The sequence below is a fragment of the Somniosus microcephalus genome, chromosome 4 (assembly GCF_052327205.1).
Source record: "Somniosus microcephalus isolate GS21.2 chromosome 4, FLI_Smic_1.0, whole genome shotgun sequence".
Classification (NCBI taxonomy): domain Eukaryota; kingdom Metazoa; phylum Chordata; class Chondrichthyes; order Squaliformes; family Somniosidae; genus Somniosus; species Somniosus microcephalus.
The window spans coordinates 4,233,789-4,249,868 of NC_140990.1; the positions used below are offsets into that span (position 1 = coordinate 4,233,789).

The 16,080-nt window shown below is 52.6% G+C and overlaps 1 protein-coding gene across 1 annotated transcript in view; it reads right to left on the reverse strand.

Annotated features, from left to right (window-relative positions):
• The window catches only part of LOC147118194 (protein fantom-like), an 89,310-nt gene that overhangs the window by 8,628 nt on the left and 64,602 nt on the right, over positions 1 to 16,080 (reverse strand). The window contains exons 2-5 of the mRNA XM_085983700.1: positions 13,773 to 13,796; positions 13,262 to 13,408; positions 12,845 to 12,918; positions 11,268 to 11,395 (exon numbers count right to left, since the gene is read on the reverse strand). Of these exons, the coding sequence (XP_085839826.1) occupies positions 11,268 to 11,395; positions 12,845 to 12,918; positions 13,262 to 13,408; positions 13,773 to 13,796 (373 nt within the window). The remainder of the gene's footprint in view (positions 1 to 11,267; positions 11,396 to 12,844; positions 12,919 to 13,261; positions 13,409 to 13,772; positions 13,797 to 16,080) is intronic.

The window sequence follows — 16,080 nt, forward strand, 5'->3', positions numbered from 1 at the left end:
CTCCCCTATCACGGACTCTACCCACCCATTCAATCTCCTCCCACAGCCCATGTACACTCTCCCCTATCACGGACTCTACCCACCCATTTAATCTCCGCCCACAGCCCATGTACACTCTCCCGTATCACAGACTCTACCCACCCATTTAACCTCCTCCCACAGCCTATGTACACTCTCCCCTATCACGGACTATACCCACCCATTTAACCTCCTCCCACAGCCTATGTACACTCTCCCCTATCACGGACTATACCCACCCATTTAATCTCCTCCCACAGCCCATGTACACTCTCCCCTATCACAGACTCTACCCACCCATTTAATCTCCTCTCACAGCCCATGTACACTCTCCCCTATCACGGACTCTACCCACCCATTTAATCTCCTCCCACAGCCCGTGTACACTCTCCCCTATCACGGACTCTACCCACCCATTTAATCTCCGCCCACAGCCCATGTCCACTCTCCCCTATCACAGACTCTATCCACCCATTTAATCTCCTCCTTCAGCCCATGGACACTCTCCCCTATCACGGACTCTACCCACCCATTTAATCTCCTCCCACAGCCCATGTACACTCTCCCCTATCACGGACTCTACCCACCCATTTAATATCCCCCCACAGCCCATGTACACTCTCCCCTATCACGGACTCTACCCACCCATTTAATCTCCTCCGGCAGCCCATGTACACTCTCCCCTATCACGGACTCTACCCACCCATTTAATCTCCCCCCACAGCCCGTGTACACTCTCCCCTATCATGGACTCTACCCATCCATTTAATCTCCTCCCACAGCCCATGGACACTCTCCCCTATCACGGACTCTACCCACCCATTCAATCTCCTCCCACAGCCCATGTACACTCTCCCCTATCACGGACTCTACCCACCCATTTAATCTCCTCCCACAGCCCATGTACACTCTCCCCTATCACGGACTCTACCCACCCATTTAATCTCCTCCCACAGCCCATGTACACTCTCCCCTATCACTGACTCTACCCACCCATTTAATCTCCTCCCACAGCCCATGTTCACTCTCCCCTATCACGGACTCTACCCACCCATTTAATCTCCTCCCACAGCCCATGTACACTCTCCCCTATCACGGACTCTACCCACCCATTTAATCTCCTCCCACAGCCCATGTACACTCTCTCCTATCACGGACTCTACCCACCCATTTAATCTCCTCCCACAGCCCATGTACACTCTCCCCTATCACTGACTCTACCCACCCATTTAATCTCCTCCCACAGCCCATGTACATTCTCCCCTATCACGGACTCTACCCACCCATTTAATCTCCTCCCACAGCCCATGGACACTCTCCCCTATCACTGACTCTACCCACCCATTTAATCTCCTCCCACAGCCCATGTACACTCTCCCCTATCACGGACTCTACCCACCCATTTAATCTTCTCCCACAGCCCATGGACACTCTCCCCTATCACGGACTCTACCCACCCATTTAATCTCCTCCCACAGCCCATGTACACTCTCCCCTATCACGGACTCTACCCACCCATTTAATCTTCTCCCACAGCCCATGTACACTCTCCCCTATCACGGACTCTACCCACCCATTTAATCACCTCCCACAGCCCATGTACACTCTCCCCTATCACGGACTCTACCCACCCATTTAATCTCCTCCCACAGCCCATGTACACTCTCCCCTATCACGGACACTACCCATCCATTTAATCACCCACAGCCCATGTGCACTCTCCCCTGTCACAGACTCTACCCACCCATTTAATCTCCTCCCACAGCCCATGTACACTCTCCCCCATCACTGACTCTACCCACCCATTTAATCTCCTCCCACAGCCCATGTACACTCTCCCCCATCACTGAATCCACCCACACATTTAATCTCCTCCCACAGCCCATGTACACTCTCCCCTATCACGGACTCTACCCACCCATTTAATCTCCTCCCACAGCCCACGTACACTCTCCCCTATCACGGACTCTACCCACCCATTTAATCTCCTCCCACAGCCCATGTACACTCTCCCCTATCACTGACTCAACCCGCCCATTTAATCTCCTCCCACAGCCCATGTACACTCTCCCCTATCACTGACTCTACCCACCCATTAATCTCCTCCCACAGCCCATGTACACTCTCCCCTATCACTGACTCTACCCACCCATTTAATCTCCTCCCACAGCCCATGTACACTCTCCCCTATCACTGACTCTACCCACCCATTAATCTCCTCCCACAGCCCATGTACACTCTCCCCTATCACGGACTCTACCCACCCATTTAATCTCCTCCCACAGCCCATGTACACTCTCCCCTATCACAGACTCTACCCACCCATTTAATCTCCTCCCACAGCCCGTGTACACTCTCCCCTATCACGGACTCTACCCACCCATTTAATCTCCTCCCACAGCCCATGTACACTCTCCCCTATCACTGACTCTACCCACCCATTTAATCTCCTCCCACAGCCCATGGACACTCTCCCCTATCACGGACTCTACCCACCCATTTAATCTCCTCCCACAGCCCATGTACACTCTCCTCCATCACTGAATCCACCCACACATTTAATCTCCTCCCACAGCCCATGTACACTCTCCCCTATCACGGACTCTACCCACCCATTTAATCTCCTCCCACAGCCCACGTACACTCTCCCCTATCACGGACTCTACCCACCCATTTAATCTCCTCCCACAGCCCATGTACACTCTCCCCTATCACTGACTCTACCCGCCCATTTAATCTCCTCCCACAGCCCATGTACACTCTCCCCTATCACTGACTCTACCCGCCCATTTAATCTCCTCCCACAGCCCATGTACACTCTCCCCTATCACTGACTCTACCCACCCATTTAATCTCCTCCCACAGCCCATGTGCACTCTCCCCTATCACGGACGCTACCCACCCATTTAATCTCCTCCCACAGCCCATGTACACTCTCCCCTATCACAGACTCTACCCACCCATTTAATCTCCTCCCACAGCCCGTGTACACTCTCCCCTATCACAGACTCTACCCACCCATTTAATCTCCTCCTACAGCCCGTGTACACTCTCCCCTATCACGGACTCTACCCACCCATTTAATCTCCTCCCACAGCCCATGTACACTCTCCCCTATCACTGACTCTACCCACCCATTTAATCTCCTCCCACAGCCCATGGACACTCTCCCCTATCACGGACTCTACCCACCCATTTAATCTCTGTGATGAAATATTCCATTCATCACTGCCTGTGACTGTGGTCGGTTTCAGGTTTCTCCTCACCATTGTATTGTATATTGGAATGTATAGAATGCATTGTGTGTTGGGCTCCGCCCATACCTGGCCCCTATGTAAGCAAGCAGTCTGGCCTCATATCCAGTACTGCAGATCTCCAGATGGAAGATACCTCTCTCCACTGCGTGTTATCTTCTAAGTTAATAAAAGCCTTGTTTTGTTTCGCTAACATCGAGTCTCGGAATCATTGAGGCACATCAATTTTATGAACTTATTTTTCAGCACAATGGATCAACTCCTGAAACCCGAACGTTTGGATTTGGATCAACATGCTCCGGACGCATCAGCACGCTTCGGACACTGGTTTATGTGTATGGAATTCTTCCTGGACAATTCCGCAGCCGTCAAAGACGCTACGGACGCTGCGAGTATGAAACTCGGAATTCTGCGGAATTGGGTAAGCCACCGGGTTTACCCCCTCATCCAAGACGCCGACACGTACCTGGCCGCCTGCGACATCTTAAAGGCGCATTACCAGCAGCCTACGAATGAGGTGTATGCTAGGCATCTGCTCGCCACTCGCGCACAGCGACCTGGGGAATCGGTGGAGGAGTTCCTAGGCACCCTGAAAATGCTTGGCAAAGACTGCAAGTGCCGAGATGTAAAAGCCGCAGTGTACACCGACGAGCTTGTTCGCGATGCCTTTATCACAGGCCTCAGCTCCACTTACATCCGGCAAAGACTGCTGGAAAAAACGGGATTGGACCTGAAACAGGCTGCGGACACCGCGCGATCCCTGGATGTGGCCCAGAGAAACTCGGACGCCTACTCTTCAGCCCGCGCCGTCCACGCCGCCACGTGTGCACCAAGGGCGCCGCCATCTTGGAAGGCATCTTCCCCGCCCGGCAGCCCGACACCGTCGGGGCCCCGCTCTCCCCCCAGAAGCCCTACGACAGCCGCGACGCGTCGGGGACCCAACTGCTACTTCTGCAGGCAGCCAAAGCACACCAGAAACCTGTGCCCGGCGAAAGGCACCACCTGCTTTAAGTGCGGTAAGAAGGGGCACTTCGGGAAGGTGTGCAGAGGGAACCCCGCCGGAAAACCAACCGCCGGAAAACCCGCCACCGCCGCGTGCGCGCCGTGGGAGCGGCCATCTTGGACGCCATCTTTCCCGACCTCGTGGGGTCCGCCATCTTATGAGCAGACAGCGTGGACGCCATCTTGTCTCGATCAGGGCCCTACAGTGGCATCGGTCACAGTGGACCAGACCAGGCCGCACCCGCTATCCAAATCAATGGTGGACATCGAGGTAAACGGGTGCAGGGTTAAATGTTTAATTGACAGTGGAAGCACGGAGAGTTTTATCCACCCTGAACTGGCACAACAACTCTCCCTAAAGGTGGTCCCTACTCAGGGTACCATCTCTATGGCTGATAAAACCCAAACATCGACCATTCTGGGTTACTGCACGGTACAATTGTCCGTTAACGGAACTGTTTATGATAATTTTAAAGTATTAATCATGAAGAACCTATGTGCGAGCGTGATCTTGGGCCTGGATTTCCAGTGCAACCACCAAAGCATCACGCTCAAGTACGGTGGGTCCCAGCCGCCCCTCACAGTGTGCGGTCTGGCTACCCTGAAGGTAAAGCCGCCTTCGCTATTCGCGAACCTTACCCCTAACTGCCGGCCAATAGCGACCAAAAGCAGGAGGTACAGCTGGGAGGACAGGCGGTTTATCGCGACCGAGGTAGACAGGCTCCTGAAGGAGCGCATTATTGAACGCAGCAACAGCCCGTGGCGTGCCCAAGTGGTAGTGGTAAGGGGTAGCGAGAAGAAACGGATGGTGATCGACTATAGCCAAACGATCAACAGGTACACCCAACTAGACGCCTACCCGCTACCCCGCATATCAGAAATGGTGAACCAAATCGCCCAATACCGGGTGTTCTCCACCATCGACCTTAAGTCAGCGTACCACCAGCTCCCTATCAGACCAGAGGACCGCCCGTACACCGCCTTCGAGGCGAACGGACGCCTCTACCAATTCCTCAGAGTCCCCTTTGGGGTGACGAATGGGGTCTCGGTCTTCCAGAGGGAGATGGACCGCATGGTCGATGACCACCACTTGCAGGCAACCTTCCCCTACCTCGACAACGTCACCATCTGCGGTCACAACCAGCAGGATCACGACTCGAACCTCGAGAGGTTCCTGGAAACCGCACAAAAACTCAACCTCACCTACAACGAGGACAAGTGCGTTTTCAACACCACGTGCCTCTGCATACTAGGCAGCGTGGTGGAGAATGGGGAAATCGGACCAGACCCCGACCGATTGCGCCCCCTACGGGAGCTGCCCCTGCCCAACACTCCCAAAGCCCTGAAAAGGTGCCTGGGGTTATTTTCTTATTATTCCCAATGGGTCCCCAACTACTCCGACAAAGCCCGCCCCCTCTTGAAAGCATCCTCTTTTCCGCTCTCTGCTGAGGCCCACGCCGCCTTCAAAAGCATTAAGCAGGATATTGAGTGGGCCACGCTACAGGCAGTGGATGAGAACACTCCATTTCAAGTGGAAAGTGATGCGTCTGACTTCGCCTTGGCGGCCACCCTCAACCAGGCGGGGCGGCCCGTAGCTTTCTTCTCGAGGACCCTCCAAGGGCCCGAGATCAGACACTCCTCCGTGGAAAAGGAGGCCCAAGCCATCGTGGAGGCAGTGCGCCACTGGCGCCACTACCTAGCCGGCAAATGCTTCACCCTACTTACCGACCAGCGGTCGGCAGCGTTTATGTTCAATAATAAACAGAGGGGGAAGGTTAAAAATGATAAGATTCTTAGGTGGCGGATCGAGCTCTCCACCTTCGAGTACGACATCATTTACCGGCCAGGGGCCCTTAACGAATCCCCTGACGCCCTCTCATGAGGGATGTGTGCCAGCGCCACCTGGGATCGGCTACAGACCCTCCACAACGACCTCTGCCACCCAGGGGTCACGCGGCTGTTCCACTTCATAAAGTCCCGTAACTTACCCTACTCGATTGAGGAAGTTCGGTCTCTGACCAGGAACTGCCGCACTTGCGCTGAGTGCAAGCCTCGGTTCTACCGCCCAGATAGAGCCCACTTAATCAAAGCTACACGGCCCTTCGAGCGGCTCAGCTTAGATTTCAAGGGCCCCCTCCCGTCCGTCGACCGCAATGTTTACTTCCTGAACATTGTGGACGAATACTTCCGGTTCCCATTCGCCTTCCCCTGCCCAGACATGACCAGCGCCACGGTCATTAAATGCCTCAACAGCCTGTTCTGCCTGTTCGGTGTGCCGAGCTACATCCATACGGATAGGGGGGCGTCCTTCATGAGTGAAGAGCTACGCCAGTACATGCTGTCCAAGGGGGATCGCCACGAGCCGTACCACCAGCTACAACCCCCGGGGTAACGGCCAAGTGGAGCGAGAGAACGGGACAGTATGGAAAGCAGTCACTCTAGCTCTAAGGACCAAGGGCCTCCCTATCTCCCGCTGGCAGGAAGTCCTCTCGGATGTGCTCCATTCGATACGGTCGCTATTGTGTACGGCCACTAATGCCACGCCTCATGAACGAATGTTTGTCTTTCCCCGGAAATCCACCTCAGGCGTATCCATGCCGTCATGGCTCTCCACCCCAGGTCCGGTATTCATGCGAAGGCATGTGAGGGGCCACAAGACGGACCCTCTCGTGGAGCCAGTACACCTACTCCACGCCAACCCCCAATACGCATATGTCCGGCACGCCGACGGAAGGGAGGACACCGTGTCCATAAAAGACGTCGCCCCAGCTGGTAACGACAACAACCACGGCGATAGCAGCGACAACGATCGCAGCAACCCTTACCCACCCACTACTCTTTCATCACCCCCGGAAGAACATCGACCAACGGCACCCCCACCAACTACCCCTTCAACAACCCTGGCGGCACCCCCGGCAGAGACCCAGGAGGCCCCCGGGGACACCCAGCCGACACCCGCGACACCACATCAGCCACGTCGGTCGCAGAGGACTACCAAACCCCCGGACAGACTAAATCTATAGAAGGGGTGAATGTGATGAAATATTCCATTCATCACTGCCTGTGACTGTGGTCGGTTTCAGGTTTCTCCTCACCATTGTATTGTATATTGGAATGTATGGAATGCATTGTGTGTAGGGCTCCGCCCATACCTGGCCCCTATGTAAGCAAGCAGTCTGGTCTCATATCCAGTACTGCAGATCTCCAGATGGAAGATACCTCTCTCCACTGCGTGTTATCTTCTAAGTTAATAAAAGCCTTGTTTTGTTTCGCTAACATCGAGTCTCGGAATTATTGAGGCACATCAATCTCCTCCCACAGCCCGTGTACACTCTCCCCTATCACGGACTCTACCCACCCATTTAATCTCCTCCCACAGCCCATGTACACTCTCCCCTATCACGGACTCTACCCACCCATTTAATCTCCTCCCACAGCCCATGTACACTCTCCCCTATCACGGACTCTACCCACCCATTTAATCTCCTCCCACAGCCCATGTACACTCTCCCCTATCACGGACTCTATCCACCCATTTAATCTCCTCCCACAGCCCATGTACACTCTCCCCTATCACGGACTCTACCCACCCATTTAATCTCCTCCCACAGCCCATGTACACTCTCCCCTATCACGGACTCTACCCACCCATTTAATCTCCTCCCACAGCCCATGCACACTCTCCCCTATCACGGACTCTACCCACCCATTTAATCTCCTCCCACAGCCCATGTACACTCTCCCCTATCACGGACTCTATCCACCCATTTAATCTCCTCCCACAGCCCATGTACACTCTCCCCTATCACGGACTCTACCCACCCATTTAATCTCCTCCCACAGCCCATGTACACTCTCCCCTATCACGGACTCTATCCACCCATTTAATCTCCTCGCACAGCCCATGTACACTCTCCCCTATCACGGACTCTATCCACACATTTAATCTCCTCCCACAGCCCATGTACACTCTCCCCTATCACGGACTCTACCCACCCATTTAATCTCCTCCCACAGCCCATGTACACTCTCCCCTATCACTGACTCTACCCACCCATTTAATCTCCCCCCACAGCCCGTGTACACTCTCCCCTATCACGGACTCTATCCACACATTTAATCTCCTCCCACAGCCCATGTACACTCTCCCCTATCACGGACTCTATCCACACATTTAATCTCCTCCCACAGCCCGTGTACACTCTCCCCTATCACAGACTCTACCCACCCATTTAATCTCTTCCCACAGCCCGTGTACACTCTCCCCTATCACAGACTCTACCCACTCATTCATAGAAACATAGAAACATAGAATATAGGAGCAGGAGTAGGCCATTCGGCCCCTCGAGCCTGCTCCACCATTCAATGCGATCATGGCTGATCATCCAAATTCAGTACCCTGTCCCTGCCTTCTCCCAATATCCCTTGATCCCTTTAGCCGTAAGAAATATATCTAACTGCTTCTTGAATATATTTAATGAATTGGCCTCAACTGTCTTCTGTGGTAGAGAATTCCACAGGTTCACCACTCTCTGGGTGAAGAAATTCCTCCTCATCTCTGTCCTAAATGGCTTACCCCTTATCCTTAGACTGTGACCCCTGGTTCTGGACTCTCCCGCCATCGGGATCATCCTTCCTGCATCTAGTCTGTCTAGTCATGTTAGAATTTTATAAGTTTCAATGAGATCCCCTCTCATTCTTCTAAACTCTAGCGAATATAAGCCTAATCGACCCAATCTCTCTTCATACGTCATTCCTGCCATCCCAGGTATCAGTCTGGTGAATCTTCGCTGCACTCCCTCCATGGCAAGAACATCCTTCCTCAGATAAGGCGACCAAAACTGCACACAATACTGAAGGTGTGATCTCACCAAGGCCCTGTACAACTGCAGCAAGACATCTTTGCTCCTGTACTCGAATCCTCTCGCTATGAAGGCCAACACACCATTTGCCTTCTTAACTGCCTGCTGCACCTGCATGCTTACCTTCAGCGACTGGTGCACAAGGACACCCAGGTCTCGTTGCACTTCCCCTTTTCCCAATCTATTGCCATTCAGATAATTATCTGCCTTCCTGTTTTTGCCACCACAGTGGATAACCTCGCATTTATCCACATTATACTGCATCTGCCATGCATCTGCCCAATCGCCCAACCTGTCCAAATCGTACTGGAGATTCTCTGCATCCTCCTCACAGCACACACGCCCACCCAGCTTTGTGTCGTCTGGAAACTTGGAGATATTACATCCCTTGTCTCGATCATTAATGCATATTGTGAATAACTGGGGTCCTAGCACCGATCCCTGCGGTACCCCACTAGTCACTGCCTTCCACTCGGAAAAAGACCCATTTATTCCAACTCTTTGCTTCCTGTCTGCCTACCAGTTTTCTATCCAAGTCAGTACCTTACCCTCAATCCCATGTGCTTTAACTTTGCACGCTTGTCTCTTATGCGGGACCTTATCGAAAGCCTTCTGAAAGTCCAAATACACCACATCCACTGGTTCTCCTTTATCTATTACATAGAAACATAGAAGATAGGAACAGGAGTAGGCCATTCGGCCCCTTGAGCCCGCTCCGCCATTCAACGAGATCATGGCTGATCATCCAAACCCTAGCACCCGGTCCCTACACCGACAGCCATCCCACCCAAGCCCTATCCCCGTAACCCCGCGTATTTAATCCCCCCTAACACTAAGGGCCAATTTTTATCATGGCCAATCAACCTAACCCGCACATCTTTGGACTGTGGGAGGAAACCGGAGCACCCGGAGGAAACCCACGCAAACACGGGGAGAATGTGCAAACTCCACACAGACAGTCACCCGAGGCCGGATTCAAACCCGGGTCCCTGGCGCTGTGAGGCAACAGTGCTAACCACTATGCCACCGTGCTGCCCTATTCTACCAGTTACATCCTCAAAAAATTCCAGTAGATTAGTCAAGCACAATTGACCTTTTGTGAATCCATGTTGACTTTGTCCGATCCTGTCACTGTTTTCCAAGTGCTCTGCTATTACATCTTTTATAATGGACTCTAACATTTTCCCCACTACCGATGTCAGGCTTACCGGTCTATAATTACCCATTTTTTCTCTACCACTTGTTCTAAATAGTGGGGTAACATTAGCCACCCTCCAATCCATGGGTACTGTTCCAGAGTCTATCGAATTTTTTGAAGATGAACAGCAATGCGTCTACTATTTCTAGGGACACTTCCTTAAGTACCCTAGGATGTAGGTTATCAGGCCCTGGGGATTTATCGGCCTTCAATCCTGTCAATTTCCCTAACACCATTTCCCTGCAAATACTGATTTAATTCTGTTCCTCCCTCTCATTAGACCCTATGTTGCCTGACATCTCTGGGAGCCTTTGTGAAGACAGAACCAAAGTATGTATTTAATTGGTCTGCCATGTCTTTGTTCGCCATTATACATTCCCCTGATTCAGACTGTAAGGGACCTACGCTTGACTTCACCATTCTTTTTCTCTTCACATATCTATAGAAGCTTTTACAGTCAGTTTTTATGTTCCCTGCAAGCTTACTCTCATACTCTGTTTCCCCCCTCTTAATTAATCCTTTTGTCCTCCTTTGCTGAATCCTAAACTGCTCCCAATCCTCAGGTTTGCTGCATTTTCTGGACAATTTATATGTCCTCTCCTTGGATCTCATGCTATCCCTAATTTCCCTTGTTAGCCAATGTTGAGTCACCTTTTTTGTTTTATTTTTATGCCAAGCAGGGATGAACAAATTCTGTAGTTCTTCCATGCGATCTTTAAATGTTTGCCATTGCCTATTCACCGTCAACCCTTTAAGTAACATTCCCCAATCCATCCTAGCCAACTCGCGCCTCATACCCTCGTAGTTTCCTTTATTTAAATTCAATCTCCCTCCACAGCCACCCTCCCTGTCCCAGTTACTGATCATGTTTACAAGGTGTGTTCTATTGCAGCCACTCTCCCTGCCTCCGCGCTCTGTATTCCAACCCCTTACCAATTTCCTGGTGGATTTTCCTCTCCAGTAGTGCCCTGTCTTCGTGTGCAGCTCGCAATTTTGATTCGAGCTCATGGATCTGCTGGTCTCTCTCTTTCCGCTCCTGATCCCACGGCAGGTTCAAGGCACTGGAAGGTTGGAGGGGAGGTAGGGGTGGGGGCGGCGATAGAATCACAAAGCACAGGGAGAGGCAATAAGGACCTTTCTGGTACTGCTGTCCCTTACAGGGGCCGTACAATCACCCCTCACCCCTTCTCTGTCTGCGCCTGGATCTGACCCCAGGTTCCCGAGGGTGAAAGGTCACAGTCTGACCCCAGGTCCCCAAGGGTGAAAGGTCACAGTCTGACCCCAGGTCCCCGAGGGTGAAATTTCACAGTCTGACCCCAGGTTCCTGAGGGTGAAAGGTCACAGTCTGACCCCAGGTCCCCAAGGGTGAAAGGTCACAGTCTGACCCAAGGTCCCTGAGGGTGAAAGGTCACAGTCTGACCCCAGGTTCCCGAGGGTGAAATGTCACAATCTGACCCCAGGTTCCCGAGGGTGAAAGGTCACAGACTTACCCCAGGTTCCCATGGGTGAAAGGTCACAGTCTGGCCCCATGTTCCCGAGGGTGAAAGGTCACAGTCTGACCCCAGGTTCCCGACAGTGAAAGGTCACAGTCTGACCCATTGGCCACCGCCCCGCTTCCCTCCATCAGAGACGCAGAGAGTAACCCTTTCAACCCCTCCCCTCTCCTCCCCACCCCTCCCCTCTCCTTACCTCGCCTCCCCTCACCTCCCCTCCGCTCCACTCTCCCTCCTCCCCTCTCCTCCTCTCTCCTCACCTCGCCTCCCCTCACCTCCCCTCTCCTCCAATCCATTCCCCTCCCCTCACCTCCCCTCCACCCCACTCCTCCCATCCCTCATCCCCACTCACCCCTCTGCTCTCCTGTTCCCCTCCACTCCCTCCCCTCCCTACCCCTCCAGTCCCCTCCCTCTCCTCTCGCCTCCCCACCCCTCCTCCACTCCCTCCCCCATCCAATCCCCTCGCCTCTCCTTCATCTCCCCTTGCCTCCCCTTCCCATCTCCTCCACTTCCCTATCCTCCTTTCCTCTCGACTCCGCTCCACCCTCTCCTCACCTCACCTCCACTCACCTCCCCTCCCCTCCACTCCCCCTCCTCCCCTCTCCTCCCCTCTCCTCAACTCGCCTCCCCTCACTTCCCCTCCCCTCCACTCCCCTCTCCTCCAATCCATTCTCCTCCCCTCCCCTCACCTCCCCTCCACTCCTCTACGCTCCACCCCTCTCCTCCCATCCCTCATCCCCACTCACCCCTCTGCTCTCCTCTGTTCCCCTCCCCTCCACTCCCTCCCCTCCCTACCGCTCCAGTCCCCTCCCTCCCCTCCCTTCCCCTCCTCTTCCCCCTCCAATCCCCTCGCCTCCCCTTCCCATCTCCTCCACTTCCCTATCCTCCTCTCCTCTCGACTCCCCTCCACCCTCTCCTCAGCTCCCTTCCACCCCCCCCCCCTCGGTTGGCCGCCCCTGTGTTGGACATTCCCCGCGTTCCACTCCCAGGCCTATCCGCTGGATCACGCTCTCCTACCTGACCAGCAGTTTATTGTAAGCCTCCTTCAGGATGTCCCGCTCCTTCGCCACCTCAGCCACCTCCTCCTGCAACTGAAGAAGCACAAACATGTTAACGGGCGGCCCTCCGGCCTGCTCGCTCAGGCTCACTTCCAGCCTGGGCCAGGCTCACTCCCAGCCCCTGCCGAGGGCCGGCCTAGCGAATCCGCAGGCCTGGGGGGTGGAGAGGGGGTGGGGTGTCATCCGGAGTTTGCCGCCCCCACCTAGTGTGAGACTGAGCCCCAGGAAAGGCCCAGGCTCCATCCCCGGCCTGTGCTGAGTTACCCGATCTTGCAGCCGACCCGGCGACCCGACCGCCCCCTGCCTTTTGCCCCCTTTGTCTGTGGGGCTGGATTTGACCCCAGGTGAGAGGTCAGGGCCCGACCCCTGGCCGTACCTGCTCCGCGATGCGCTGGGCGCGGCTGAGCGTCTCCAGTCGAGCCCCGAGTGTCCGGTTCCGCTCTCGCTCCTCCCTCAGCTGCTGGCTCACGTCCTCCGCTCCAGACAGGAGGTGGTCCCGGTCAGTGAGCAGGGTTCGCTGGGTCTGTGGGCACCAGAGAGAGGGCGGGGGAGGTGAAATTAGTACGGGGGAGCGGGTGGGTGAGCATCTGTAAATGGGAGGGGGCCACAGGGGGAGGGGAATCCGGGGTGGAGGGGTTGCTTGGGGTGAGGGGGGGGGTGGGGGGGGCCGGGGGAAGGTTCACTGGGGGTGGGTCTGTATTTGAGGGAGGGGGTAATGGGGGCGGGGTCACTGGGGGTGGGGAGCCGGGGGTGGGGAGGGAGGGTTCGCTGGGGAGGGGTCATCAGAGGAGGCTCCATAAATGGGGGGGGACGGGGGATACTGGGAGTTTGTCACTGGGATACACACTGATCACAGATCACGGTGACACTGAGATACAGACACATACCTCTTCCAACCGGGACTGGAAGACCTGCAGGAGAGAGAGAGAGAGAGAGAGAGAGAGAGTGAGTGATTCCATCTGGCACGACGGTCTATTCTTGAAACTTATCGAAAGCTGGGTAGGGGGAAAAACATATGATGTAATTAAATCAATGTATACAAACAATAAATGTGCAGTTAAAATTGGAGAAAAACAAACAAAATACTTCCCACAGGGGCGGGGGGTGACGCAGGGCTCGGCCATCTCACCGACACTCTTTAATATTTACATAAATGAGTTGGCAAAACTACTTGAACAATCTACAGCACCTGGCCTCGCCCTATATGACTCCAAGGTTAAATTCCTCCTCTATGCAGATGACCTGGTTCTGCTGTCACCAACTAAGGAGGGTCTACAGCAGAACCTGGATCTGCTGGAGTCGTACTGCCAGACTTGGGCCCTGACAATAAATCCCCAAAAAACCAAAGTCCTCGTGTTCCAGCAAAGATCCAGACATCAGGGACCCAGAATAAATTTCACACTAGGAACAACTAAAATCGAACAAACCACTAACTACACATACTTGGGCATAAAAATCAGCTCTACGGGAAATTTTCATCTGGCTGTGAATGAACTGAAAGAGAAAGCTAGAAGGGCTTTCTATGCCATTAAAAGAGCAATCCAAATAGAAATCCCAATTAGCATTTGGCTCAAAATTTTTAAATCAGTAATTGAACCAATTGCACTCTATGGCAGTGAGGTGTGGGGACCGCTAACTCAACAAGAATTTGCAAAATGGGACAAACACCCAATTGAGATCCTACATGCAGAATTCTGTAAAAGTATCCTCCGGACTCAAAGGAAAACCGTAAACAATGCTTGCAGGGCAGAACTAGGCCAATATCCACAATAATTACTATCCAAAAAAGAGCCACCAAATTTTGGAAACACCTAAAAATGAGCAACCCCCACTGCTATCATTACGAAGCCCTGAAATGCCAAGAGAGGACCATAAAGAATAACTCCCTCAGTCAACTAGTCCTGGGACTCAGTTCAGTGAAGCAACTGTATTGATTTCTTTGTGGGTTCAATGATGAGACATTTATGAAAGAGAATGAGTTTTAATCTAAAGTCTGTTCAACTCTTTATACAGCATTTACAGGAGACATCAAGCTAGTGATGCATCTAGAACGAAACTGAAACCAAACTAACTGCCTTGCTTCTCTCGGTCACATGCCCTCTGCTGGTCAGGCACAAGCAATCAATACATGCAATTAAGGCATCATAATCGAACAGGCAAATACTATCTCTATTTGTTGATATCATTACAGCAACCACTAACACTACTAACAATAACCAGCCCCAGGACAGTGACATCGTAGCACAGAGAATTCGACCCAACACAATTGTCACTAAGCAAAAGGAAAAATACCTGTCATATTGGGCAGAAACAACAAAAACCCAAAACAAACTCAATTGCTACTTGGCCCTAAACAGACAATACAACATGGCTGAATACCTGACCATGGTAAAGGATAGCAAACTGAGAAAAACCTTGACAAGGTACAGACTTAGTGAACATAGCCTGGCGATCGAAAAAGGCAGACACAGACAGACCTGGCTGCCAAAAGAGGACAGGATATGCTCTCACTGCAGTCAGGGAGTGGTGGAGACAGAGATGCACTTCCTCACAGCCTGTGGAAAATATCAGGGCATCAGGGAGAATTTCTACCAAAAATTCTCACAAATATGCCCTGAATTCAGAAATTTGAATGACGACCAAAAACTCCCATACCTACTAGGGGAACAGAGAAACTGTGTAACCTTAGCGGCACACTATGTTACAGCTTGCCATAAACAGAGGGACAACCAGTAAACCTAAGAAAAGAGTATATACAAATTATACGAATGTATATTTATACACTCAGGGATATATCTGTTTAAACACTGTATGGATAGATCTGTATTTATGTGTTCAACCATAAATGTATTTTGATGCTTTGGCAACATAAGATGTACCTTATCATGCCAATAAAGCGATTTGAATTGAATTGAATTGAATTGAGTGTGTGTGAGTGTGTGAGTGTAAGTGTGTCTGTGTGTGAGTGTGAGTGAGTGAGTGAGGGAGTGAGTGAGTGTGAGTGTGTGAGTGTGAGTGCGTGTGTGAGTGTGAGTGAGTGGGTGTGTGTGAGAGTGTGTGAGAGCGTGTGTGAGTGTGTGTGAGTGAGTGAGTGAGTGAGTGAGTGTGTGTGTGACTGTGAGTGAGTGTGAGTGTGTGTGTGTGAGTGTGAGTGTGTGTGTGTGTGAGTGAGTGTGAGTGAGTGAGTGTGGGAGT